This window comes from Diplodia seriata (genome assembly GCF_021436955.1).
Source record: "Diplodia seriata strain FDS-637 chromosome Unknown scaffold_3, whole genome shotgun sequence".
Lineage (NCBI taxonomy): Eukaryota > Fungi > Ascomycota > Dothideomycetes > Botryosphaeriales > Botryosphaeriaceae > Diplodia > Diplodia seriata.
In genome coordinates this window covers 948,913-975,476 of record NW_027117310.1, presented here as the reverse complement: position 1 = coordinate 975,476, position 26,564 = coordinate 948,913, and the positions used below count along the sequence as shown (strand labels likewise).

The following is a 26,564-nucleotide window of genomic DNA, read 5'->3' as shown; positions in this document are numbered from 1 at the left end:
TAATGGCGGGATTAAGCAGCGTTTGGTGCTGATCCCAGGAACCGCTGCCGTCCACGTTCCCTTTAGCGCAACCCCGCCCGTCTCCTCCGACGTCATTGAATAAGCGACGCTTCAATTCAACCGTATCACGTATGTCCAAAATCCCACGTCTCTTCGTCTTGGAACGCCAATGCGTAACACAATGGTCTGTTGTATCCTTTCCACGGCTACCACTCTTTTTCCAACATCACTTTGAACTACTTCGTCGCATTGCAGTGCGAGCATTCCCATCCGCGTGTTACCCGTTTCTGTCGCCGTTCGTCTTGCAAGGTAAGTGTCCCGAACGAGAGACTAACCGTAAGCGTCAAGTGGTCCGAGTTCTGTAGCTCGTGAACCCCATCACAAATTGCGTGCTGTCGCTGATCTCAGAGCCCGGCCAGTGTCGCGGCACTAGCGATAGCCTTGCATGGGTGCTCCTTCTCTCCGATGTGGATCTGAAAAATTGGCTAATAAAATTCCATGTAAAAAAAAGACTCGAACTCTGCGCGACCACCTCACGTTACTCTACACCTTCGGCAGGACGCTAGCAAAGTCCACCTGACCAAATGCCAAACTACGGTACACTGATCTCCAGTGAGGAGGAGCCCACAAGCCATGCGGATCCCGAACGGTCGGAGCGGGAAACGCAACCGCTACTCAAACCGCCGGAACCAGACGACTCATGGCGACCCCCCAGACACTTCGTCTTGATAGAGACGGCAATCTTCGCCAATGTCTTCCTTTACGGCCTCGACAGTACCATCACTGCGGCAACATACGCAGTCATTAGCTCCGAGTTTGGCGCGGCAAACACTGCTTCATGGCTTACAACCTCCTACCTCGTCACCAGCACTGCATTCCAACCGCTCTATGGCCGCTTTTCCGACTTGTTTGGCAGACGCATCTGCTTCTTCGTCTCCACCATTACCTTTGCCGTCGGCTGTCTAGGGTGCGGACTTGGGCAAAGCATTGTGGTCGTCAACGTCATGCGGGCTGTTTGTGGATTCGGTGGAGGCGGCCTCATGACCATGGGTGAGTCTACTTCTGTCTCTGACTTGGATATTGCTAACTCATTCTCGACGTCAAGCGACCATCGTCAACTCTGACATGATACCATTCCGCAAGCGTGGCATGTATCAAGCCCTGCAAAACGGCATGTTTGGCTTCGGCGCAATCTGCGGTGCTTCATTCGGCGGTTCGATTGCGGACTACATCGGATGGCGCTGGTGTTTCCTGCTGCAAATCCCCGTTTCTGCCATTGCCTTGTTTCTGGGGGTGCTGGTGATTGAAAATCCGATCAGAGACTTCAGCTTTCGTCAGTCATCACTAAAGGATATCTGGAGAAAGGTCGACTTCTCGGGAGCGCTGTTGCTCGTCTCAGCCATATCGATTCAGTTGGTCGGGCTGAGTCTGGGCGGCAACGAGCTGCCCTGGAGTAATGGGTGGGTCATCGGCTCACTGATTGGTAGTGTGGCCCTGCTTGCGTTGTTTCTGATTGTCGAGGCCAAAACTACTGCCATCCCCATCATACCTCTACGCATGCTCAAAGGTCGTCTTCCTGTGTCCGCTCAGACTGCCAATATCTGCGCCGGACTTGCGGCTTACGCCGTAAGACCTCCCACACCAAACATTGGAATGCCTTGCTGACCGATGGTAGTATCTTTTCATGCTCCCGCTATTCTTCCAAGTGGTTCTCTTGGACTCTGCCACAAAAGCAGGCGTACGGTTGGCGTTGCCTTCGCTGGCGACTCCAATCGGTGGTCTTGTTTCTGGCGTTGTCATGTCCAGATGGGGCAAGCTCTTCTGGCTTGTGCGCGCAGGTGCCTTTTTCATGGCATTTGGTAACCTACTTGTCCTGACACTGGGCTTCCACGACCAGGCCTGGAAATACTTGGTCTTTACCTTTCCAGCCAATCTCGGCCAGGGGATCATATATCCAGGCCTCCTTTTCACATCACTTGCGGCGTTTGATCATTCCGGTATGTTTCGCTCTACTAATTTTCCGGTCAGTGCTGACTGTTCGCAGATCATGCAGTCACGGCATCGACCGTCTACCTGATTCGCTCGCTGGGCTCCGTATGGGGTGTGGCTATCACCTCGGCCGTGTTACAGAATACACTGAAGAAGAAGCTTCCCACCGCCCTCCCCGACATCCCCGGCAAAGACGAAGTATGTTTCCCTTGATGACCTGCAGTTACTGGTATTGACTATAATCACCTAGATCATTGAGCAGATCAGACACTCGGTAACTACGCTGCGAGATCTGCCGCCGGAGGTGCAGTACCCCGCCAGGCTGGTCTACTACGACGGGATACGCTACGCATTCATAGTCTCGACGAGTGTTGCAGCACTGGCCATCGTCGCATCATCACTACTCAAAAAGAATGGGGAGATGCGAAGCACGCAAAAGTGAGGGATATCTGGAGGATCAGGATCATGAAGACAGATTCACAGCCAAGTTGCAATAGTAGAGCGGAACTCCTGCCTTGACAGCCACCGGCAAACAGCTCCTTCCAGGTTTCCCGCAGCACAGTCCCGGAGGGTGGAGCACTGCGGTAGTATAGCATATCTACATGCCGAACCACGCTGTGCGTTGAAACCTTCTAAAAACCCCTTATGAATATGGATCGAAGCTCCCATTGCTCGTCCTCATGAGCATGATCTAAACCTATACAATGGTCACTCTGGACCATGGTGAGGAATTGAAAAAGCCCGAGTCGTGCGTTCCGTCGTCCGAAGTCGTGAACAAGCCAACTCTCCTGAAGGCATTTCCATCCGCCCGCTGCAGAAGGAGGCCATCCAAATTGACCGTGGCACTCGCCGTCTCATCATCATCATCATCATCCTCCTCTCCAGGCGTCCACGTCGAAGAAGCCACAAGAAACGCCCACGTCGGCGAACCACGAACGTCGTCCTCCCCACAATCCAAATCCCCATCCGCCACGCAGCGGCCGTCCACGACGACGGCATGCGAGTAGCTCAGCTGCGGCCTTCGTTCCCAATCCGCCTCGGTGTACGCCCGGAACGGCCACCCGTCGCCGACGCCGCGCAGCTTTCCGGCGAGCACGACGCACCCGCCCGCGACCTGCCCGGCGGGATTCGCCACCGCCGTCTCGACGGCCACGACCTCGCACAGCGGCCGCACCTGATCCCGCCACCGCGCCGGCCAATGCACCTGCCCGTCGCACGCCGCCCACGACCACGAGGGCGCCCGATAATACGACGAGCTGCCCGGATCGGGTCGGGACAGCCGCGCGGTGTCGAACACGTCGAACTTGCCCTTCCACAGCAGCCCGCGGACGATGTCGCCGCGCCACAGGCCAGCGCAGTAGTGGTACCCGTCGTCGTTGTCGTCGGGCGGCCTTCCAAGTGCACGTAGTCTCTGCGAGTCACCTTGAGAGTCAATCCATCGTTTTATCAGGAACGATTTTGGGCCAGAGCTGAGGGTAGTGTGTAGTGCGATCATGAAAGCGGGACTGCGCCTAATCAAGCCGCTGGGAGGGGGAGACTCACTACTTTCCCCCTGTCCTCATGAATATCGCAGCTACATTCCGTTTCACTCTCGTCGTCTATTTATGCCTATTGCCCTACTATCCGCCGTACGCAACGAGACGGTTTGGACGATTTTAATCTTGTATAGTGCTGTTCCAGAGCAAAACAGGAGTAGTCGGAGGTGATTCCGGAGTTCTTTCCATGGTGTGAAAGAAACAACTACAGATTGAGGAGATACGAAACCCAAAATCGCCATTATTCGATATCGTTCCCATAATATGCCTTGTTTAAAAGCGTGACAATCCTCTCTCTCGCAGCATTCCCGATTCCCTTGAATCCATTCGCGTGGCCGACAGCCCTCACCACTTCCTTTTCATTCCGTCGAATCTCATCGCGGCTCAGTAGATACTGCACAACTTCCACCGCCCCAGAGATAGCTGCAGCACAGAGCGGCGTCATGTCGTATCGGTCTGGGGGTGGTGTAGCGGATACGCGGCCGGTGCAAAGCAAGCGTTTACAAATGTCCAGCCTTTTCCCACGAGCCGCTTCAAGCAATGGAGTTTGGCCGGCAAAGGTTGGCAGATCGGGGTCTACCTGCGGAACATTGTCCAGCAGGAACATGACAACCTCCACGCTGCTGCTCTCCACTGCCATGTACAGTGCAGTTTTGCCGTCGCGGCGATGTCTTCGGTTCGGATTTGTACGCGGGTCCTCGAAAAGCATTTGGACCAAGTTGACTTCACCGGATATGGCTGCTGCGTGCAATGGCACCTCGCGTGCGTCGCCCGGATCCAGGTCGAGGACTCCAGATGCCAGCAGGTCTTGGGCGAAATCGAAATAGCGTATGGAAATTGCCACCGCGAAAGCGTCATTGGGATCGATGTGATCTGAGCGAAGAATAGATAGCACAGCGGCTCTGCTTCCTAGGGTCGCTGCTTGCTCCAGAGCTTTCCTGCCCAACGTGTCCTGGATGTCGGGAACGAATCGGTTTGAAAGAAGCAGCTGTACCATACGCAGCTTCCCTAGCTTTGCTGCTCGCAGGAGTGGGCTTTCTCCAGACATCCGGCGTGGAAGAGTTGCGTCATTTGATGCAAGTAGGGATGAAAGTAGGCCTTCATCGTCAGTGTCAACAGCGTAGTGCAACGGCGTTTCCCCCTTGATATCCGCAATCTGTGGATCGCCCCCTGCTGCGAGTAGCTCCTGAATCATGGCTTGACGATTCGGACTCGAAACAACTGCATGGAACAAGGGAGTCCGACCAAGGACGTCAGTCGAATTTACCATGACACCACCGGCAAGAACATGTCGTAGGAGTCCCATGTTCTCCTTCCTGACCGCATAATGGACGATTGTTCCCTGTGGGCCATAGGATTCGTTTTTGCCAGCGCCGGCAGCGAACAACATCTTAGCGATCTCTATGTCTTCGCGTTCGAGAGCAAATGCCATCGGAGTTTTCCCGTCTTCATCACTGATGTCCACATCCATGCCTAACTCGAGCAGTCGTTTAATCAACGGTATATCCCGTCTCTCTACGGCTATATGGAGCGATGTTGTCGACGAGGAGGACGGGCCCAAAAGCTCTATCTCAACATCTTCGTTGCTCAAGAGTTGTTGGACGATTTGATCATGGTTCTTGATCAGTGCGTGATAAAGCGGAGTCCGGTGATAAGCATCTCCAGGATCGAGCAGTCTCCCGTCTGTTTCGACTTCTGGAGAGTTGAGAATATGCTCGAATGCGCTGCTGATTCCCAGCTCGCACAGCAGGTGAATGAGCCGAGAACCCTCGACAGGCCAGTCGAAACGCCATTCGTTATTGAGAAAGTCGACCACGTCCGCCAAATCAGCCCATTTGCCGATTATGGCCTCGTCTGACGGCCATTGAAAGAGGCCGAGAAGATCCTGCTGTGAGACTCCTTCCGCTTCAACTTGAGCGATATGCCATGGAATAGAGAATATTGCGTATCGCGCAAGAGGGAGTGTCTCTTCCAACACCCGCTCGGCGTTGAAACCCTGGTCTCTGTCCTGTTTCCGCGGAGATTCTGGAAACCTGTAATGCAGAACCTCGCGCAACGTGAGATAGCGTATGCAAGAACGCGATATCTCGAAATGGGCAAGCCCTCTGGCACTCTGCTCCGAGAATGGTGCATCGTCTCCGGTTCTCCTTTGTAAGTTCTGCAATCCGCACTGGAGGAGGTAGTCGGAGACAGATTGATGGATGAATTGTGCGCGACTGTTGATGATTTGCACAAGGCCCTTTGAGAGGTGGTTTACTTTGATCTCCAGTTGGTCCAGATCGTCTGCGAAGTCATCTCCATCCTGGTACTCCGCAATCGATTGATGAGGCATAGCGGCATCTATTGCCATAACATGCCGGAGTTGTGTTGCAGTCAAGGGGCACTGCGAAAAGCAGAGCCACTGAAACAGTTTAAGCGTGATTCCGTGTTCCTCTTCAGGAACTTTGCTCAACAATTCGGCGTAAAGCCGGTGCAGCTCGACCGGGATACCTTCAATACGTTTTTGAATGACCTGGCGCCGTGCACCTTGGGATTGTAACTTCAGGGCCTGAGATGCCACCAATACTGCCCATTGGAAAACGCCGTTTGCCCTTTCCGATATTTGTTCAGCAATAGCGATCCTCGAATCGTCTGCAAACCCCTGCAGAACTGTATCCAATATCGAGCGGATGTCGGACGAATTTTGCTTTTCGACGCAAATGGTATTGCTCTTGGCGGAGTTCAGGGAAGGGTAATAGCGGCATGCGAAACAGATTCTCAGACGGCACCCGGAATTTTGAGCTTGTGAAACAAGGTTCCGAGCGTACAGAACAAGACTGGTAGCAGCATCCGACCCACACTCGTCCAGTGCATCTACGCATAGGGTGATGGGCCGTCTTCGTGATGCTTGCAGAACAATCGATGCAAGTCTATCGCGGAGCTCTTCTTCCCCCCAGGTCCAATCCTGTCCGGGTAGGCCTTCTTGGCGGCATCGTTCTTCAAACCTCTCCGTCAAACCGGCGAGATATTGAGGCATCTTTGTTAACAATTGGTGGAGGAGCGACCTGTACAGACCAGCCGCTGCTTTCTGAATGGCCGTACCTCGTCCATGGAAGAAGTAGGAAGCAACGATCTGCGTAGAGTCGTCGTCGTTTCTAGTCTCCATATCGTCGACAATGAATTTCATGACCGTGGATTTTCCAGCACCAGGAGTACCTTGCACCCATAGCAATCCGGCACTATCAGAAAGCCACTTCACGTAGTCCGGATGTTTCAAGACCCAGGTGCACGTTCCGTTGATCTTCGCAGTGATGACTTCGCCCTGGCGTTGTAGCTGCTCCGCGAAAGCAAGCGACTCTAAACAAGCTGGTAGATGATGAGCGAACCTTGGTTCTGGTTGTAGCGGAGGATTATCTACTTACCCTCCTGTTGATAGGAACACTCTTTGTTGTGGAAGGGCTCTGAATGCAGGTCTTAGCAAATTCATGTCCAAGAAAAACCGCTTTATGAATATTAGGGAACATACCGATGGTAACATCTTGATGCCGAGTCTGAACAACATTTTGGGCACCTGTATGTAGATTCCTTAGACAAGATAGTACCTCCAGGTACGTCAGATCATCTGGGCCCTTGAATTTAACCATATTAGAGTGAGTCTCATTGATTGGGTGAATGAATGGGATCTCCTTCTCATGAAGGAAGCGACCGTGCGTGGCCGATTCCCTCTCGACTAGAACAGTGTGAGGGCCACTCATCGACCATTTCCCTTCTTTCTATTCGTATTAAAGCAAATCAGCAATGTAGAGATTAAGGTTATGAGGTTGCGGTTTACCTTAGAAGCTGTAGGCGACTGCTTCGTCTCGTAGAACGAGAAGACCTTGGAATCTTTGAATGGGAGCGCAGTTTTAAACTTCTCGCATTGAGAGACCAACATCTCTGAACTCGTACTGAGCGTCCGTAGTAAAGCTTCATTCGGACTTTCCTGGGTCATGGGAAGCAGAGATTCCACGGCCATTCCCTTGCTAGGGGCCCCAAACATGAGGATACCTACGATAGATCGTAAATTTGTCGCATCGGCCTCCAGAACCTTCTCGCCCGCCATTTGAATGATGACCTGGAAAAAGATTTAACACTAAGCTTGATGGAGCATCTCGTTAACCTACCTCTTTGACAATGATGCCACCCAAGCTGTGACCCATAAGCACCAAGGGACGTTCGAGATTCGATGACTAAAACCGCGCATCTCAGTTTTGCAAATAACACAGAAAACGAGATGGGACCAGGTCACTGACTGGAGAATTGTCTCTAATGGTGCGGAGGGCTCCACGAAAGGCTATGCCAATGTCAGAGATGGTCTGAAACGATCGACTTTCCAGGAGCGATGTGTCGTATCCATAAGTGAATATTCGGACTCGGGGTAGATCATGCGGAAGAGAATCTCGGATCCACATGAAAGATCCGCCTCTTTCTTTGAAAGATCCAAATGCATGACCATTAAGACCGGACAGAGCAACGATACTACTTGCAACGTTAGACTGTACGACATGCTGATGAACGATTGCTTACTCAAGCGTGCAAGATGAGTCTCCTTGATTGTGATAGGGAGTGAACCCCAGAAAGTGCGTGTCGAACGTTAAACATACATTGCCTTCGGCAAGCGATGGGACCTCAAATCTCCATTCGTGTCTTGGCTGATCGTTGTTGTCATGAGTAGATAAAGCTTGTGGGTCTGTTGCGAAGGAAACAGTAGCGATAAATTCCCGAGGATTGATTGGACATGGCGCAATGGAAGCCACGCGCACAGAATCCGGCTTGTCAAAGTGAAAGAGGTGGACAATGATATTCCGCAGAGCTCCCTTTGTGGAACACCAGTAGGGTACGTGACGAACTCGAAACGTCTTTATGGGAGCTGGCGACCTGCTAGTTGGTGAGTCATGGCGGGTGACATGGCGTCGTTTCGATGGACCGTTATCTTGTGCGCTGACTTGGCTGCGTTTTCTGCCCTCGTAGCTGTAGGAATGAGATGAGTTCAGCATGTTTTGTTCAGCCTCACAGGGTCTGAGACGAAAAGAGAGTCAGATGGAGGCGTCCAGCCTTGCGCCCGTCAACCGCGCGCGAGCGCATATGCGTTGTTCAGTCAAGCCTGGTCGTAGGATGGATGACCCAAGAGGGGGTTCGAATATTACGTTGTGAGATACGGAGAGACCAGAATGAGCATGCTGATCGCAAGAAAGGCGGCCGTGTAGAAGTCAGGAACCAGGCTGAAATGGTGGGGCGGATCACGTGGTTGTCGATTCAGCTGTGGACCCGCAATCCTGCTGCCTGACGTGCAGAAGAGGTACAGCATCGGTGAGAGCGGCGAGCCTTGCGGTATGCCGGTTGGGGTGCCGTAGCACGCTTCTGCGCCGTCGCTAAGCTTGAGTTTTGTCTGCCTTTCGGAAAGGAAGCTTCTGATCCACTCAAGCGCCCTACCGCCTATACGTCTTTTGCGCAGGTTGTGTAGGAGGCGGGGGTGAGAGACGTTGTCATACGCGCCAGAAAAGTCTACTAAATGAATATGGGGTCCGCTTGCAAAACAATTACATCGTGACATGAAAGGCATCACGACTATATATGTGGAAAACATTCATGATACAGGTCGCGTTTCGGGACACGGAGAGGAGTTTTGAATGATAAGCTACAGACCCCGCCCATCAAAGCTCGCAATTGCATCATCTCAACAAGCCATCGAGGACACATCTCCCCCGTCAACCAATAACACCACTAAACCCCACCAGCCTCCCCCTCCAACTCCCTAGCCAAACGCTCCTCACTCGGCGCGCAAGCGATCCGCGGCAAAGCGCCCACATCGAGCACGAGCCCCTGCGGCTCAAACGCCGCCCTCACCACATCCGTACCCGGCGCGCTCGCGAACAGCACCTTGACGGCGGCGGCACCAGACACACCATCAGTCACATCGTCGGCAGCGAGCCGCAGCAAGCCCGACAGCGCCGGTAATGCCTCGTCTTGGAATTCCTCCCGCTCGAACAGCACGACGCCGTCGACGATGAGCACGACCGTCGTCGTCGGCGGTAGGTGGCGGATCAGCCAGTCCAGCAGCTTGGCGAGCGCGACCGGGCTGCGAGATTGCAGGGCGGAGAGGTCGAGGTCGCGGTGGAGGGGGCGCGTGTCGAAGTCGTGGCGGCGGAGGAGCTGGTCGATGAGGCTGGCGAGCATGGAGCGGGCGCCGGTGTGGGCGTTTTCTTCGTCGTCGATGTCGGAGTGGCGCCCGCAGAACCAGAGCAGGGGGATGAAGCGTGGACCGCGGGTCTGCAATGCGCGTGCCATGGCCGCGCAGAAGGTGGAGAGTGGGGAGATGCCGCCGACGGTGCGGGGCGGTGTTGGTGCGTCCCACTGCACCAGAAGGCGGGCGGAGCGCGGTGATACCATCCAGTCGTGGAAAAGCGAGGCGCTCGCGATCTGCTCCGCCTGAGCGAGATGTCGCGAGGATAACTGGGGCTTCTTGTCGTTGATGAATGCGGCGTCGATGAGGTCGAAGTCTGGGATGTCGAGCATCCGCCGCAGTGCTGTCTGATTGATGAACCATTCTCTGGCCTGCGATGGCGGCTGTGGCGGCGGTGAAGGAGTGAGCCTGCGCTGCTCAAGCTTCCAGTTTTGGACCTTAAGATACATATTTTCTTGATGAACAATGCTGAGTTCTGCCTGTAGGCCTGTTTCAAAGTCAGGTATCGAGATTTTTCCTCACGAAAGGACGGGGGAGGGATTGAGTTACGGTTCCTTGATCGCTCATGTTCCGTCAGAAGATCGTTGAAGCGGTTGAACAGCCCATCCGCCATCTGCTGCTGCTCATGTCGCATTTGCTTCTGTTCTTCCAGTATCTGCTTCTGCAACATTCGCGTTTCCCTCGAATCTTTAGACCGTCAACATTAACATGTAACTCGGAGAAGTAGGAGTGACGTACAGATATGGACCTCGTGAATGTGCGACTTCATAGCTTCCCCCATCAGGTTACGGCTTTTCTCCTCAATCCTCTTCAGGCTTTCCAGCAGACTCGCTTGATAGTCGCTCCCATGGAAGATAGCACTCGCTCCCTTTCGGACTTAGTGTAGCATCAGTATTTACTCTGCAATAGGTACAGACGGACAGTCTAGGACTTACACTCATTGCTCACAAAGAAAGCAATGGCCCGCTCGACCGCTTCGAGCGTTGTAGTGGTGAGATCCACCGAAGCGTTCCAGATGTTATGGTCCTGTGGGAAAGTCCCTAAAAAGAGCTCGACATCCGAGAATATAGGTATGAGACCATCAAAGCCCTCGAGGACTTGCTTGCGCACATTCGCAGCAGTCTTAACGGCCTGGAATACCAGATCATCAGTCAGTGTATTTGGAATTTGGAGTGCCAACTGCGCTTGATGTGGGCTGATCTTACGTCCAAAAGAACCTCCACCGCTCCAAGAACAGGTGTCGCATACGAATCATTAGGGGTGAGCTTCGAGGAAATGCGTGCTGTCTCCGCGACAGGGCCCACGTTGTCGGCAGCCCTTCGCCGCACTCTTCGTAGAAGGCCCACTGCCCCTCCTTCTCTCTGGTACTGTGTCCGCGCCACTGCAAGCAGATCGTAGACACCGTCCCAATCATCTTTAGCTCTGATGTCGTAACCGGGCTTTGGTCTCCCTTTCAGACTTGCTTGCGATCTGAGATTATCCATTGCATGCGGAAATATGCCGTTCCAGAATGGCATAGCACGGGTGTTCACCCAGACCGGCCTTACATCACTCCTACTGGCACGTGGGAGCACAACGGCTGTATGGTACGGCACGGGAGTCATGCTGTTGTGCCGCCACTGGCCCGATGAAGGGTCATAGTGCACGGGAGGGTTCATAAATGCTTGATGATGTTTTGGGAGACGGTTGTCAATGAAGTCGACAGATGCGGGTTGATGACTGATTTTGGCTGTGAGTGGAGGCTGGTTCACCATGACAAGCTTCACTGAAAAATACTGTGAGGTCGTATGTTACGGTAGGCTCAGGCTTAATATGTGGGTGTTTGTCGCGGAAAGGGCTGACGGTTTGGCTTGTGCCAGGTGCAGCGCAAGGCTGAGACATTAAGAAGCGAACAGCAGACTGGCTGTGAGCCTATAGACGCTGTCAAAATATACTTTTGTCGGCTTGAAAATGATCCAAAAACCGCGCTCACTTCTTCGGACAAGTAATTGGTTCATTACACGTCAGAGCTGGACACAGTGCTTCTGTCCAACTTGGAATGGGTGCATGAGACTGCGGGGGTTGTGCAGGATGCGTCTTCTGACTAAGTCCAGCTGTAGGTTGCCGATATAGCAGATTGCCTGTGAGTGCATGCCCCCTACTGACCAGCTGGTCTACGCCGAGGCAAAGGTGCTGCACGAGTAGGCAGCGAAAGCTCTAATGCGCGAAAGCGCCGGAGCAGCTAGTAGCATATCAAACTAATGCGCTTTTCGTTATTTCGTCTTTGATCGAATGCATTGCCAACTTTCGCTTTAGTAGGTACTTAATGTTTGCTGCATGCTTACCTGGAATTCCTTTCGCAGATGCTTGTCATCACAATGCTAAGCGCCTGCGCTACTCTGTAGCAGCTGTTGCCTAGAGCTTTGGTTATACATGCCAATAATATACCCTGTTCATTCCATCTGCGGGGTGTACAGAGTGCCGCTGAGAATATCCGGCTCGACGCTGCACATGCGCTACAGTGTTGTGCCTACTCACCATGTATGTAACCTCTGTAACATTGGCCGCGTGGCTTACATGTGCAACGGAAGCCATGCTGCATTAACAGCCTAGATAAGAGGTATGCCGGCACCGCAGATTTGAACGGTGTATTGCCAGTTCCTCTTACCTTGCACCGGAAATATTGACGACTTGTGTTACCTTTTTGAAATTCCCACTTCTTTCTCATACAATCAATTTTCTCTTTTGAGAAACCTCTCTTATCAGATTTGATCTGGACCAGTGCCATAGGGCCATGGCCCAATCAGACGCTGGCTTACCCGAAGCCATTGACCAGCCATCAGAAGACGAGAACGCAACACCGGTAGCTTCTGGACCGCACCATGACGACACCTGCAGCCATGGTGATGACGGAACGCACGCAAAGGAAAGCCAAGGGCCTGCAGACTCTAGTCCAGACATCAGCGAAGAGATTCAGGCCGTGAAAATGAAAATCCTTGAGCTTGAACAGAGCGCCAGAAAACTCCCCGTCAGCCGTGACAGTGAGGCACAGCTACTGGACGTTACGGAGCAACACAGACGGATGGAGGCGTGTCTTTACAAGCACCGCAAAGAGTGGGAGACAACGATTGGTCCTGGTAACTGGACCCTCCTGCCTGACGTCATGAAGTCCACGCGCAATTATGATTCATATGGACCGTGGAATCGTCATTGGCGAATCAAATCAAGAAATGATTATGTCAGACCGAACCCATTTGACCCTTCCCATCAATGCGCAGTCGACCCAGACGACGTTGAAGAGAGTGGTATCGATGGCTTTGACCGCACAATTGACTACGGTGCCCGCCGCGACAGGGCCCGCAAGGCTTTTGAGTGGGAAATGGACCGCCTCTACTTGGCTGAAGAAATTGAGATGCAGCGTCAGAAACGTGTGATTGGACCACCGGAGCCGCCGAAACTCCCTGTGCCCATCCCTGAAGATCCTGAGTCAAGGATCAACAGGCTGGGGTGGTTTGCCTTCAAGCAGATGGTTGAGGACGGTAGACCTGGTGGATGTGTCGTGGAAGTCCTCGAGGGAGAGCCCATCATTGACGACGGCATTAGCGGTTATCACAGGTGGTATGCCACCGGTAGCCGTCGAGCTCGCAAGCCAAAGGGGCTACGAAAGCACAAGGCCTTCGACTCCATGACCTCTGGCCAAGCGCCACTTCCCGAGAGGATACGCATCCGGTCTAATGCTCTCCTCGGAATATTCTCCGCTATTCTTGGGGAAGATGGGCCTTCTTACACCTCGTCAATGGTCATGATCAGGCCCTTCAAGATGCTTATCGTCTGGGAGCGCGAATTACGGGATTGGTATGCCGCGTTGGAGAGGAAATTCTCTGCAGATGCCAGCATGCGGAAAGGCTCAACGAACTTTTCCATTGGCCCCGACTCCATACGTCCACCAGACGCTCTTACTATGATCGAGCCGGAAACTATCAACGGCAATACTGAGACTCAAAACAATTCCGCGAATGCGAAACCCTCCCCCGTCGCTTCAGAATTCGCCAGACTCGCCCAAACAGCCCTTGCGAGTGAAGACCAACCCTCCAGCTTCCAGAATGTGGTTGACGACCAAAGAAAAGAAGAAGGCCAAGAAAAAGAACAGGATGAAAATGACGAGGTAGGGGGTGAAGAGGAAGGTGAAAGACCGGAGGACAACACGGACGGCCCAACAAGATCACCGATGGCACTGGAGCACTTGGGGTGCCTCTTGAGCTTTGTCGATATAGAGATTGAGGCCAAACGGACATATCTGAACAGTGAACAGTGCCGCAAAGTCTTCTTCTCTGACTTGTGGCTGCTCTTTCGACCGGGTATGGAAGTGATTGGAAACGATGGCAAGCAGGCCTATCGAGTCATCAACGTCACAAGCCCTCCACACCGAGCCTACCCCGGCTGGCTAAGGTGGATCAGCACATCAGACAAGAAGCACAGTCGAGCTCCATTCAGTATTACTTGCGTCTATATCGACTTTGACGGCAAGAATCTTGGGCCGGTGCAGAAAGTCTTCGATTTCACAAACTTCGATGGCGAGCGAGATGTCACTTCCCTCGAGGTCTACCCGCTCCGCTTCTACCCTGTAAGACAATCCGATTTCAGCGAACGGGATTGGGATGACTTCGAAACCATTCCGAAAGAGGATAGATATCGACACAAGCTCATTCAACGCGGCGCTACTTTTCTCGACGTTGTGGCTGTTAAACACATGTTTTATGCTGGACTAACACTCGAGGCACGGGAATATGTCGAGAGCCAAGTAGTCATTGACTTCGAAACAGCATTCTCAGCTGAAGAGAATGCAGAAAAGCAGTGGAAACCCGAGCTGACCTCGGCTCTTGGCAGATCACTCCCAGTCGACAATGCGCGCAACGACGAAGCGATCGTAGATGATTTTTGCACTGCAGAGTGCTGCCGAGGGCAACGTGTGTATAACGATTCTTGTGCAGAATCCCGGCAAAGAGAAGAATATGTCAACAGTCTCTTGCCAAAAGCAGATGCCGTTGACGAACAGCCTCCAATCACTACCTTCCCGCGACCACTGAAAGAGCTGCGAACCGGTCACAATGGTACTCTTGCCATCTCGAACAACGAACTTCTTATCATGTCGTATCGTGTCTTTGGATTCATTCTGCGCAGTCGCAAATGGGGTAAGATGCTTCCCGGAGTGTACTCCGTTCCTTTGTGCTAATATATGGGTTCCACTCTAGCCAAATTGGATCTCGCCCACCTGAGCGACGTTCATACAAAGGAGATGACAAATACAGCATCCGAAAACTGCAAATCACGAAGCAACCGTGAGGTCAACGAGACCTTGACCGCATTCGACCGCCTGGTTTTAGAGAAAGGCCATCGGGACATGATTGTGTCGTTGGTTTCACAGCACTTTCGTGACAAGGAATCAAAAGCCGGCCAAAGGAAGGAGTTCGATATTGTAAGAGGGAAAGGTAAATATCACTGTAGAGACGTTTGGAAACGGACTTACATAGGTTCCAGGAAAGGGCTTAATCCTATTGCTTCATGGTGCACCAGGAGTGGGGAAAACATCTACGGCTGGTTTGTATCATCAAAACCAACCATCTTCAATGCTACCATGCTGACATACTTTCCTATCTACTAGAGGGAGTGGCCGAAATGTTCAGAAAACCGTTGTTCCAGATTACCTGCGGCAAGTGAACGCTTACGCACTGATAGATTTACCATGACTGACAGACTCTGGTCATCAGGCGATCTCGGAACAACGGCAAATGATGTCGAAAAAGCTTTGGAGACAAACTTTGCGTTGGCCAACAAATGGGACTGTATCCTTCTCCTCGACGAAGCCGATGTCTTCCTCGCGGAAAGGACAAAAGAGGACTTCGAACGAAACGGGCTGGTAGCAGGTTAGTCTGTAACTCCATTCGAGGTTGTTCTCGCTTTTTGGTTCTGACGAGGGTACGCCAGTCTTCTTGCGTGTCATGGAGTACTATGCTGGAATCCTCTTTTTAACCACTAATCGGGTCGGAGATTTCGATGAAGCCTTCACTTCACGCATCCATATCAGTCTCTACTACCCGGAATTGGACGGCAAAAAGACGGTTGGGATCTTCGAGCTCAACCTGGATATGATTCAGAAACGTTTCAGTAACACTGGACGGACCATCAAAATTGATACGGTTGCCATTGGTGGGTTTGCAACTGAACACTTCGCCACTCATCAGCAGGCACGCTGGAATGGCAGACAGATACGCAACGCTTGCCAGACAGCGTTAGCACTGGCTGAATTTGAGTCGCAGGGCAGCAGTCATGCAGCAATCCTCAAACCAGACGCTGTGGTCGAATTGAAGAAGAGGCACTTCGAGATCGTCCGTGACGCCTATCTCGAGTTCACCAGGTACATGAACGACATATATGGTACGAACTCCGCACGCCGCGCCAAAGAAGCCCGATTGCGTGCCATGTGGATGGCTGAGGATGAGCGCGTCTTGGCGGGCGGCATGGGAATTGACAAGAAGGCAGCCTTCGCACTCGCTTCTCAGAGACAGCCGGTACAACATCCCCACGGATACCAGGAGTCGCCCACTTCTCACCAACAGCAGAGTTTCCCCTCGCAAGGAGTACAACCGCAGCAATACCAGCAGCAGCCGTACATCCCATACCAGAACCTCGCCGTGCACCAGCCCAACTACCCCGAACCAGGCCACATGAGGATGCAACAGCAAAGCCCACCTGGTAGCCAGTACTGGAATCATCCGGGAACAAGCTCCATTTACGCTCCCCCCGGCGGACCGAGGGAAGGACAAGATCAAGCATATACTCCGCACCGGCCACCGCCCACGCCGATCCCGACGCAACAACAACATCAACAACAGCAGCAACAGAACCCGGCTTGGCTCCCTGACAGAATCCAGGACCTGTACGCGGCCTCAGAGCCTCAAAGCGCCGGACAAGGGCCACCTGGGGGCCCACCCCCAGGAAGAGGTAATCATGCGTCGGAAACTTCTACTCGAGGCCCACCGTGGTCGGGAGTTTAGGCATGGGATGTTGACGGGGCTACTTTCATATACTTTTCGGCGTATCTTGACGGTATTTACTGCAGGGAAACTACCTCCCCAGGTTGCTTTGACTTTCCGCTTTTTTTTGGTTTCTCTTCTATTCACCTCAGTACCATCGTTCCAGCACCTTACGTACGAAATACATCTCAAGCACATTGAATGGATCTTCACATGCAAGTTAGTAAATGCCATGAACTATGGAAAGGACGCAGCAGTAACACATCGTCAGCAAATGCACCTTCTACTCGCGCGGCAGAGTCCATGCCAAGTCGAATAGTGTCAGTCCTCGGGCTGGCCGAGGTGTGGAAAAATGGGTAGCCGGGTAGGTTGCGAACGACGATGGTGATCTCGAGGCTTTTAGGAGGCTGGCTCACAATGAACACACCATCGCTGTTAGCGGATGCATCAGCGCCAGACTACGCTTTATTCCTTTGATTGGCCACCAAGCTGCTCAGGAAGCCCAGTCTGGTCCTCCCGTGTTGGTTGCCCAAGAAACAGTGGCGTGTTTCTGGTTCATCGAGTGCCAACTTCTTTCATGACCCGTTATGCTCCATAGTCGACAACGGGCGGGGCAAGCTGCGGAAAATGTGCCGTCCTGGCCGCAACGAAACACCGGGAGAGTGGTTTCTGCATGTACACCGGGATTCCGGGGCCACCGCCAATCTGTTAGAATAATCACGCAACCTTGCGATTGGTATTCACATCATACAATTTTCTATATACAAGGTAAAAGACGGCCTATTACAAAAAATATTATAGGGTGCAGATTCTCCAAATCTCCGAAAAACTCGAATTGCAAAACAAGGTATATGGCAAATCATCATTACCACGTCTATACCAGTATGGTAAAAATTTAGACGTTATTCTTTCCTTCGCCTCTTGGATTGACGGGCTCCTGCCGGGGTATCTTGTTTGCTGCGTCGTGAAGGGCGTGCAGGAGCCTGGCCCGCACGGTCCTGAGATCTGGTGCGGACATTTGATGTTGGCTGTGCGTCTGCATGTTCTCTGCTGTCTTGAGATGATTTGTCTTGAGATCTGGTGCGGACATTGGGCCTCGGTCTTGTGTCTGAACCGTCCACCGCAAGCCTACCCATCATTTCCGCAGACTCTGACCCCGCTGATGATCTGTTTCCTGAATCCGAAACTCTCCAATTCGGATCAATTATATCGATAGCTTCGCAGATTCGTTGTAGGTGCATAGGCGCCCACGTTTCGTATATGTTTTGGACAATGTTCCAAGACTTCCATCTGTCCTGCTCGAGAGCAATAGAGCAGACGAGCCTCCGATAGATGTCAATTCTGCCGCCATAGATAACTGGATAGTGACCATACAAGCGGATGAGCTTGTTGTCATAAGAGATCGAAAAGCCCAGAATCTCCCGATTGAGACTTTGCTCGCGACCCGCCCCTGTGAAGAAGCCGACGAGCGCATATATGGCAAGCATCAGTGTATGAGCGTTCTGCCTATCTGCAAATTCAATATCCTCCTTCGGTGACTTGGCCTCGCATGAAAGAAAGGGGAAGTACATCCAGAGGGTCGGTGTGATCCTTGAATTGTTGCCGATAATCTTATCCAGTTTGTCTTGCCGTTCAATGGAAAAAGCGTTTCGTGAGAAGCCAACGCAAAAGTCGGGCTTCGGGACCGGAAATCCCTTTAGTAACGAGGGCTGGTTCACCCACGACTCATTCCACTGGTCGACGAACATTGAATATTGATATCCGAGTACGTTGTCGTTGGTGTATTTGCATGCCAACCATAATTCAGCCGAGGGGCAAACGAGATTTTGCAGCATTTGATAGACCGCCGTCTCGTTTTTATAGCTGATCTTTTCTAGTTGAAGCATGAACGCATCGTCTTCAAGAATGTTGTACCCACTCGGCGGATCGCGCACGTTGTTCTGAAGTTCCTGGCATAAGGCAAGACTTGCGCTGGTTGGGCCCTTCTCCGTAGGCCTCCCGAACGCACGTTTTTCATAGTCTTTCATGAAGCATCTGACGCCTTCGCCGCCTTGCTCCAGCTTCAGTACAATATCGGGCTTCTTATATACCCCGGAAGTCGAGCTGGAGCCTGGAGTAGGAGAGGGCGGTACTTCCGAAGCCTTGCGATTGGTCTGGTTCTGTTGCGAATTCCTGGCCGATCGAGATACCGCTTCCTTGAGAAGAGACCCGGATCGATTGCCCTGCGATGGAGCCATTGTGTTAAATTTTCCGGATTCGAAGAAGTTACCGGGCCACTCCTGGTGTTGGGACCAGTATGTGATGTTATCAATACCGGGTGGGGCTCTCCTTCTGGACCGAGTCTCATGCGCACGGCTTCCAGAAGCCTGACGAGACTTGGCTTTGCTTTTGGCTTTGCCCGGCCGGGAGCTGCGGACGTCTGACTTCCTCGGCACAGCCTTCCGTCCTTTCGTGGATCTGTGCTGCGATTTCTCTCCCGGCTTCTTTGGTGCTTGAGCAGGTTTGCGTCTACCACTGGCCTTTTGTGTTGGCTGGTCAGGTGTAAGCCATTCTGCTGATCATAGCAACGTCCTCCAATCACTAACCTGGTCGGTGCTGAGTGGTCGTTGGACTTCTACCAGGTTTTGTGCTTCTTTGGAGGAAAGTAGCTTTTGCACGCGCACACTCCTTCTTAGACTTTGGTCTGGACCTAGCAGTAAAGGTTGAGAATGGTTAGCGCTTGAGAAGAATGTTGTCCACAAGGATGGACGAACCGGTAGCAGCGATCTTTGGGCGGTCGGGGGCGGCGATTGTCGCCTTCCGTTGCGTTGACCTATCGCGTGCCATGGTGCCCTATGACGAGGAAGGGAGGCAATTTGAACAAAGCAAAGGCTCACGTTGCGTGAAGCTGCGGTCTGTTGCGGGGTCCGCCGGCCGCTGGCGCAAAGGAATGGCCAGTGCGTGTCGCATGGCTCTGCCGCTCAGATTCGTAATGAACGTCGCAGTATCCAAGCCGATTGGCTGATAAGACATCAACATCCCAGCGGCCCGTCGCGTGCCGGTGCCGGGGCCATATTCGTATCCTGTGCCGCAGTGGGCCTTTTTTGCAGCCAATCATTTTTCACCGTCACTGACTCCTCGTTTTAGGCCATGCAACCACTTCTTCTTCCCACCAAAGCCAGGATCACACCGTCTTTTTCCTAATCTTCATGTCCAGGTCTGAGCCAGGATACTGGGTTAGGACACGTCCAATTGTGCCCGGCCACGTCTGGGAGATCTCTGCGGCTATTAGCTGTTACTTGCATCTATGTGCCGCACACGTCAAATGCTGATCACACATGGATCAAAGTACATCATTTCTCAAAACTTAGTCACTGACTCGGGTACACGCGTAACGAGGGGCAAGAAGGTAGAGGCAAAGCGCGAGGGAAAATTCACCTGCAGATTCCATGAGAAACATACCCCGCGTGACAAGGTTCGGTAATCCTCTTGGAACATAGCTTGGCCCATCATTGCTGTTCCTATTCTTGTTTTCAAATATGAATTAAACACTAATTGTATGGAATTCTTGGTTGGCCATTGCCCTTTAGTTTGCGCTACGAATGTGGACGAACCTGAGTCTGTCGGCCGAGATGTGCTCAAACAGATTGCTACGAACATCATAAGTGGCTCCTATGGCTAGCTACGTAGCTTCAGAACAAGCAGCCGCAAACAATGTCATGATCAAGTCAATCACATCTTGGTTAAGCGTCTGAATGTGAACAATGCTGCAGCCCGCAGGTGTTCCATCAAAGGAGACCAACATATCAAATCGTGCAGTATCCCATGGGTCCCCACTCGAGGTCGAGTTCATTTATTGATCGTACGACACCACAGTTTATCACCGACACTACTATGAGCTCAACTACTTTGCTAAAAGCACTAACCAAGTGGACCACAAGGAAGATGTTGGGCTATAAGGGTTGATTACGCGCACTGAAATTCAGCATAGCAACTGCGCTTCTGCAGACTAACAGAAAACAAAAAGGCCAAAAAGAATCGACACAAGGGCTCCACGACCCTCCTCCTCACTCTCACCCCATATGGATGCCCCCACCCGCCTGGATCGTCTGGCCGGTGATCCACCTGCTCCCGTCCTCGGCCAACATAGCGATGACGAGCGCGACGTCCTCGGGCTCCGCCAACCGCTTCTGCATCGGTGTCATGGCGCGGATGACGTCCAGCTGCTCCCTCGGCACGCCCTTGTCGATGGTGCGGTGCATCATATCCGTCTCTGTCATGGCGGGGGCGACGACATTGACCGTGTGGCCTTGGGCGCCGATGTCATGCGCCCAGCAGCGCGTGAGCCCCTCCATCGCGGCCTTTGTCGCGGCGTAGACGCTGCCGCCGGGGTTGCCGACGCGGCCGAGGACGGAGCCGACGTTGATGATGCGGCCGCCGGTACCTCCAGCGGTGGTGGAGACCGGCAGGTGCGGCAGTACCGCCTGCGTGGTGAAGACGAGGCCGCGCACGTTGGTGTCGAAGGCGTGCGTGAACTGCTCCTGCGTGATCTGGCCGAGCGGCGCCAGCACCTCCGCGCCCGCGTTGTTGACGAGGATGTCGATCGTCTGCGTGTTGAAGGCGGCGGTCGTCTCGGCGACGATTTTGGCGGGCGACGCCGGGTCGCACGTGTCGGCGTGGATCTTGATGGCGCGCGCGCCGTTGGTGTTGGGGAGGGCGGCGATGGTGGAGATGACGTCGTCGGCGAGCTTGGCGCTGCTGGGGGAGACGTATGTGATGGCGACCTAGGGGGAAGGGTTAGGGATGGATTACTGCGGGGAGTGAGGGGCGATCGGGGTGGTTGTTTGGTTGTTGGGCTTACATTTGCGCCGCGTTTGGCGAATTCGATGGCACTGGCGGCGCCGATGCCGCGGGAGCCGCCGGTGATGATGGCAACCTTGCCGGCCAAGGTCAATGGCTGGGTTTGAGAAGTGACGGTCATGGTGGGTGAGGATTGTGTATGAGGGTTGCGGTCACGTAAAGTGTTGGATGATGGGTTGAAAGTGTCGTGGAGGTAGTAAGCCTTTTATCATTGTCACGGCCATTTACATCTGACATTGCGACATGCATGTGGACGTGAAGAAGAAGTGCGCTACAGGATCATGACGAATCATCCAAGAGCTCGCTGGTGTTGGTGGCTGAGAGCAATAGGGTGCTCAGAAATGGTCCGTAGCTTTCCGTAGTTACGGACCATTCGGCGGCGGGAAGGTAGCCATATCCGGCTAGCTTTCCGGGTAATGGCAGAGCGGGGCTTATGTATGTACGCAGCCAGCGGACGAATCGCGGATGGCGGTTCAGAGGCTTGGTAATCCTCCACGAAAATCACGCTTAGCAATACTCGTGTTCGGAAGTCAATATTTCGAGCACTGTGAGGCTGTTGAAGAGCTTGAAAATTCGACCATTAAACAACACAATCTTTCCGCCCACCTTAGTGTTTGAAGACTGGCTTTCATGTCTCTCATCCTCGCGCCCTTCCCCGCATCGCCATCCGCTTGACTCAGCTTACGAGGCGTTCCTGGCACCCCCCTGGTAACGCTTCTGAGCCCGTCGCTTACTCCCCCGCATCCTTCCCCCCGCCAACGCCATCCTCCTCAAATCTCCCTCACGAAGCCCACCTCCACCAACTTATCGACGGGAATATTCATCTTCGCGACCTTGGCCCGCGTATTATCCCTGAACCACAGGAAGATCCCCAGAACGACACGCTTGAAGAGACCGTTCTCCTTCTCCAGCAGCCGCAACTGCTCCTTGCCGACAATGTACACCACCTGCGTCGCGTACGCCGAGTCCAGCGCCGCGAGGCGGTCCGGCACGGTCGTGGGGTAGCAGGAGGGAGAACAACCACCGCGTCCACGGCTCTCCACCACCGCCCCTTCGTCAGCACAATCCGGCGGCGCCCTTCCCGCGACGTCGATGGCGTCGTAGTCATCACCACCACCATCACCCTCCCGCAGCTCTCCCGCCCGCCGCACATCCGCCACCGCCGGGCCAGCCGCGATGGCCTCGCGCAGCTTCGCGTACACGATGGCGCCCAGGTCGGCGTTGACGGGGCGGTCGTTGTAGCCGTGGCGGAGGACGACGCGGTAGCAATTGGGCTGGCCGCGGCTTGCCACGACCTCGAAGCGGTCGGCGTCGGGCACGTGCGGCAGCTGCAGCGCGCGCAGGTGCAGGAAGACGTGGACGTCCTGCTGCGCCTGGAACTTGCGGATGAACTCTTCGTACACGGACGGCATTTTGCCGCCGCCGGCTTTGTCGAAGAAGATGCCGAGGCCTGTGGGGATTGGGTCAGTGTCGGGGGATGCGTGGGAGTAGAGGATGGAGGGGGGAGGGGTTTTTGGGGGTGAGGGGTGGGGGGTGATGATGGTACCTTTGACGGTGTAGATGTCGCCGCCGCCGAACCTGTCGGCCAGTCTCGTACTGTGGCCGTCGGCGGCTCTGACGATGAGGTCTTGCGGCCTCAGGTGGTGCCTGGCCTCGCACTTCCACTGCTGCTCCTTGCCGTAGCGCCAGAGGATGAAGAAGCTGGCGAGGAGCAGGGCGAGCGCGAAGGTGAACCACGCGCCGTCGATGAACTTGGTGGCGGCCGAGGAGAGGAAGAGGCCGTCCAGGGTCGCGAACATCAGCCACATGGGCAGCACTATCCACCACTGCGTGCGCCAGACGATGAGCGCGACCAGCGCGACGAGGCAGGTGGTGATGAAGGTGACCAGTACGACGCAGAATCCGTAGGCGTGGCCGAGCTTGGTGGTCTGGCTCACAAATGTTAGTAGGTGGTGGGATTGTTTGGCTCCTGGGTGTTGCTTACGTTGTTGTAGACCGCCGTGACAATGACCGTGCCGATCATGATGAGCCAGTTGGCGAAAGGGATGTAGACCTGGCCGTGGAACTTTTCGCTGGTGTAGATCATTTTGATTTGAGGAAAGTAGCTCGTGTTCATCACTTGGGCCAATAGCTGGAATGCGGACGTGATGAGGGCCTGGGAAGCCACGATGGCTGCGAGGATGGACATGACGAGCGAAGGGTAAAACATGCCCGGTGGTACGGACTCGAAGAATGGATTGGAAAAGGCTCCCTCATTCTCCGAGATGTATGCCGCCTGGCCAATGTAGGCAATCAACAAGCATGGATATGCGAGGCACAACCATGACAACTGGATGGCTCTGTTTTATATCAGCGCTTGGTAAAGTTGAATCTCTAAGTGACGAGTACATACCTTTGCGAGAAGGCACCCAGGTCGGCGAAGAGGGCCTCGACACCGGTGAAGGCCAACAATATGCCCCCAAGAGAAAGCCATCCGTCAGTCTTGTTGCGTACGAAGAATCTTCCAGCAAAGTATGGAGAGAATGCCTTCAACACAGACGCATCGTACGTGGCAAGATTGTAGATACCAAAGCAGAAGTTCAAGAGAAGCCAAACAACAACAACGGGTGCGAAGCAGTTTGCGAGTTTCGAAATGCCCAAGGGTTGCAGCATGAATAGAAGGACGAGAATGGCGCACGAGACGCCAACGATGGTATCCGTCCCGATGTCTTCTCGAACGACCTTCAAGCCTATAGGATAATCAGCATCTTCAGTTCCGTGCCGTCCATCGATGTGTACGTGGGTTACCTTGCACAGCTCCAAGCACAGACTGCGCTGGAGTGAGGATGCTGTCTGCCAGAATGAGACTGACACCGAAGACGGAAAGAGCCTTGAGGAGGCCATGCATCCCACGGCTGTCCTCCAGAAAACTTCTTACTTTCCGATTGCTTGTACGAAGCTCGTGTGTTTGCCACCGCCTGATCTGGTATGACGACTTTTTCTTTGGGTCTTGTTTGGAGATGTGGCACTGTAGATTTGTTTAGTAGGAACTGGAGAGCGGGAATGCGGTAGTTCTTACGTAGCGGGTGAGCAAGCTGTAGATTGCGAAAGTACCGCCTTCGCCCTCGTCATTCGCCGAGAGAACAATGAGCACATACTTGACGGTAACAATAAGAGTGATAGCCCAGATGATCAGGGACAGAGCGCCGAGAAGGTCCTCATGAGACGGCTCCGAAGCAAATGTACTGGAGAAAACGTAGAGGGGGCTTGTTCCGATATCGCCGTAGATGACTCCTGTGGACTGGTACGCAAGCCTTGTTCATGTAAGTATGGGAAACATGTCACAAAGCCGGGCAACTTACCAAAGAAGCGTCCACCCAGAAAATATCTTATTTGCGGTCAGCGGGGGGTGATTCTCCCTTTGTTTCAGTGTAGCAGGACCGGCTTACTTGCTTATGCTTCAAGTCCCGCTCCTGGGGCTGGATGTCAATGCTGGCTTCCTCGTCGTAGTCCAGGTCGACTTCTTTCTCCTCCAATGGGACTTTGCGATCGGGGGGACCGCGAGGGCGCAGGGACACATGGTTGGCGCTCTGGGAAAGCGACGACTGCTTTGAATTGGTTGTTTCTCTTTCCATGCCAGATTCGAGGTAGAGACTCTGCAGAAAAGCGCGCAGGCTAGGCTTTCACGGTGATGGTGCGCGAATAATCGAAAAGAGCTCGTTGATCCAAGAAGCAAGGAGAGCGGACAGCTGCGCTCTTTAAAAATCCAAGTAATCAAAGGCTCAGCTGTGCTACCTCGCCAGTCTGTACGGACTCAGCCACGCGGGAAGAGCGCGAAAATCGCCGTGGTCGCGATAAGGCGAGGCGAGCTATCCTTTCATCCAGATTGGAGGGTAAATCGCGCACCCGTCATGTGGTGTAGTCGACGAAACCAAATATCCCGCACGGCGACCGCCGCACATGCTTGGACTCACATCCCGGGAAAGATGAGTCGTCGGCGAATTTTGCCTTGTTTCGCAAGATTCTGTGCCGGGGAATTGACTTCCCATCCCCACGCTACGCATGTGGCCCGCCTCGACATGCCGCATGCGGTAAAACTGCCGCCGCAAAGACTCGTTGTCTCGAGTTTGATCTGACGTCGACCGCCCCGTTGCTCAGTACATCAGTAGTCCGTGCTTTGGAGGAATGCCGATGATTCACATACGAACTCAAGAAAACGCTTGCAGTCCATTGAGACCTGAAAGCATTTCTACTGGGCTTATGGTGAGGGCCACTTCCAGGCTTACTCCGCAATTCCCCGCAATCGGCTTTGATCGTCCCTGCATACCTGGCACGAAAGCAGCCAATCCAAGCTGCGCACACTTCCCGTGGCTCCCACGTTCTAATTTCCCATTGCAACATTGTCCGGCATATCCAATGCTTGTTTTTACTCCAGGCAGAGCCCCGACCCACGAGGGCCCGTGAGTCAGCGAGCCTAAGGCCTCAATCTCGTTCACAAGACTGCTGTCACATCAAGCATAGTACTGATAAGCATCGCAAAACGGAACCGATGCCTCAATCAAATTCTCAGCTTCTAGCTGTATTCCTGGCCACAATCCCTCCATTGTCTTTCCCATATCGCACATGCAATTTTTTATTCCACCCATGAACCGAAACTCCCCACGAACTCGCTCTTTTTTCCCAACACTCTCAAGAATGTCTATCGTACAGGACGCACTCCCTCTGTATCGTAGGAATGAGCATCAAAGGCTCCCCAACCCTCTTGAAAGAGAAGAAAGAGAGAGAAAGAAAAGCAATTCGAGCAATCAGCGGATAAAAGACTAAGGCTGAAGGAAAAGATTAATAACTCAATCTTTGGGATGGCACTAGCGCCACCCGCTGTTATTTTCCTACTTGCCTGCTTAGATATGACGCTTAGCGCCCCTGCGTGGCCGTTTCTATCTCGGTCGAAGTCGTGGACTGCAGTAAGACAACTCTTTTGCCGTGATGATAAGTGAAGAAATCAAG

The 26,564-nt window shown here is 53.4% G+C and overlaps 6 protein-coding genes across 6 annotated transcripts; 2 read left to right on the top strand and 4 right to left on the bottom strand.

Annotated features, from left to right (window-relative positions):
* Nucleotides 1-584: 584 nt before the first annotated feature.
* On the top strand, nucleotides 585-2,431 carry SLS55_003022 (uncharacterized protein; the record flags this gene model as incomplete). Its single annotated transcript, XM_066774502.1, has 5 exons — nucleotides 585-1,050; nucleotides 1,106-1,626; nucleotides 1,676-1,997; nucleotides 2,045-2,187; nucleotides 2,240-2,431. The coding sequence occupies 5 exons, from the start codon at nucleotides 585-587 to the stop codon at nucleotides 2,429-2,431; spliced, it is 1,644 nt and encodes a 547-aa protein (XP_066634621.1).
* Nucleotides 2,432-3,765: 1,334 nt separating this feature from the next.
* SLS55_003021 (uncharacterized protein) lies at nucleotides 3,766-7,065 on the bottom strand (the record flags this gene model as incomplete). The annotated part of the gene is made up of 3 exons (XM_066774501.1): nucleotides 3,766-6,837; nucleotides 6,890-6,896; nucleotides 7,061-7,065. 3 exons carry the CDS (start codon nucleotides 7,063-7,065, stop codon nucleotides 3,766-3,768), a joined length of 3,084 nt encoding a protein of 1,027 aa, XP_066634620.1.
* Nucleotides 7,066-9,266: 2,201 nt separating this feature from the next.
* Nucleotides 9,267-11,210, bottom strand: SLS55_003020 (uncharacterized protein; the record flags this gene model as incomplete). Its single annotated transcript, XM_066774500.1, has 5 exons — nucleotides 9,267-10,213; nucleotides 10,276-10,413; nucleotides 10,465-10,602; nucleotides 10,662-10,857; nucleotides 10,932-11,210. The coding sequence occupies 5 exons, from the start codon at nucleotides 11,208-11,210 to the stop codon at nucleotides 9,267-9,269; spliced, it is 1,698 nt and encodes a 565-aa protein (XP_066634619.1).
* A 1,289-nt stretch (nucleotides 11,211-12,499) lies between these two features.
* Nucleotides 12,500-16,760, top strand: SLS55_003019 (uncharacterized protein; the record flags this gene model as incomplete). The annotated part of the gene is made up of 5 exons (XM_066774499.1): nucleotides 12,500-14,559; nucleotides 14,710-14,897; nucleotides 14,958-15,194; nucleotides 15,474-15,629; nucleotides 15,691-16,760. The coding sequence occupies 5 exons, from the start codon at nucleotides 12,500-12,502 to the stop codon at nucleotides 16,758-16,760; spliced, it is 3,711 nt and encodes a 1,236-aa protein (XP_066634618.1).
* Nucleotides 16,761-20,791: 4,031 nt separating this feature from the next.
* SLS55_003018 (uncharacterized protein) lies at nucleotides 20,792-21,699 on the bottom strand (the record flags this gene model as incomplete). Its single annotated transcript, XM_066774498.1, has 2 exons — nucleotides 20,792-21,502; nucleotides 21,580-21,699. 2 exons carry the CDS (start codon nucleotides 21,697-21,699, stop codon nucleotides 20,792-20,794), a joined length of 831 nt encoding a protein of 276 aa, XP_066634617.1.
* Nucleotides 21,700-22,348: 649 nt separating this feature from the next.
* SLS55_003017 (uncharacterized protein) lies at nucleotides 22,349-25,192 on the bottom strand (the record flags this gene model as incomplete). Its single annotated transcript, XM_066774497.1, has 8 exons — nucleotides 22,349-23,028; nucleotides 23,125-23,506; nucleotides 23,563-23,917; nucleotides 23,971-24,307; nucleotides 24,366-24,487; nucleotides 24,533-24,585; nucleotides 24,637-24,858; nucleotides 25,007-25,192. 8 exons carry the CDS (start codon nucleotides 25,190-25,192, stop codon nucleotides 22,349-22,351), a joined length of 2,337 nt encoding a protein of 778 aa, XP_066634616.1.
* Nucleotides 25,193-26,564: the final 1,372 nt, after the last annotated feature.